General features: G+C 42.0%; 1 protein-coding gene across 1 annotated transcript; it reads right to left on the reverse strand.

The window, feature by feature from the left end:
- Window positions 1-293: 293 nt before the first annotated feature.
- Window positions 294-923, reverse strand: LOC138896295 (uncharacterized). Its single transcript, XM_070181093.1, has one exon. It carries the CDS (start codon window positions 921-923, stop codon window positions 294-296), a length of 630 nt encoding a protein of 209 aa, XP_070037194.1.
- Window positions 924-1,166: the final 243 nt, after the last annotated feature.

Genomic DNA, 1,166 nt, shown 5'->3' on the forward strand with positions numbered 1-1,166 from the left:
ATCCCATCCAACTGAAGTATCATGTTCTTCCACCCCTATATCTCAAGCTTTTCCAGCAGCAAAATCATTCCTTCTTATTCCAAGTCCTTCAACAATCTCCCCTTCAGAATTGTTCTTTTACCAAACTTTGTCAGATTGTCCTTCTCACCATCAGACACATCCTCCTCTTCACCACTCCAATCATCTTCTTTAGTAATTTTCACTTACTTGGCTTTTACAGCAGACTTAGTTCGCTTAGCCAAGATAGAGGGTTCAACAGACTTAGAAACAGATGAAGACTTCTTTGAGGAAGTCTAGGATTTCTTTGACTTAGGGGTCTGAACCTCTACCTCTGCCACTTTTTCACTTTGATGGACCAGGTCCATCTCATCCAACTCAACATCCTCAACAGGCTCAACCACTTTTTCTTTCCCTTTATCCACTCTTTTCTTTTTACTCTCCTCTAAAGCTCTCTGCAACTCCTCCTCACTCTGCTTTAGCTTGCTCCTTGTAGTTCTTCCTCTTGGAAGAGGAATACCAGAGGTCTCAGAAGGAGCAACTTTCCGTTTCTTGTTGTCTCTTGCTGTCCCATAGGTTGTAGCTTTAGGAGTTCTTTTCTTCTTGGGTTGGTAACTGTTACTTAACTTTTTCAAGAGATCAGCTAGGGTTTCCTCAGCAGATGAACCAGGTTCGTTTGCTTTCTTTCCAAGATTTACTAGCCCTTCAACGGCTTCTCCTGATCCACTTCCCCCTATGTGCCTGCCACCTTCTTCCTCCTTCTCTGGCTCAGCTCCACAAATAGCCATTCTAACAGATTTAGAAGTGGGTGAAGAGTCAACCACTTCTTTCCCTTTTCCCCTCTCTTCACTCCGTACTCCCTCTCTCTCTTTTTCTTTTTCAATTTTATTTTTACCACCTCTCCTTCTTGTCTCAGGCATTTCCATATCTATCACAGACCCAACCAGGATGAACCTAGTTTTTAAATTTTTAGCGATATCAGAAATAACCTCAGATGAAGGTTTTGGGATAGAAGTTACCTGTTCAGAATCGGAAGACCCAGTTTCTTCCCCCTCAGTCGCTGATTTAAAGGAATCACTCAAATTTTGTGAGTTTTGGGTTTGGCTTGCTTAAAGCTGGGCATTTAATTTTTGAGATAAAGCACCGTTGGCCACTATTTTTCTAGAAAG

The sequence above is a fragment of the Nicotiana tomentosiformis genome, chromosome 7, assembly GCF_000390325.3.
Source record: "Nicotiana tomentosiformis chromosome 7, ASM39032v3, whole genome shotgun sequence".
Classification (NCBI taxonomy): Eukaryota; Viridiplantae; Streptophyta; class Magnoliopsida; order Solanales; family Solanaceae; genus Nicotiana; species Nicotiana tomentosiformis.

Bases quoted from the DNA above. Each gene is read 5' to 3' on its own strand.
- LOC138896295 (XM_070181093.1), bottom strand. From the start codon at position 923: ATGGAAATGCCTGAGACAAGAAGGAGAGGTGGTAAAAATAAAATTGAA.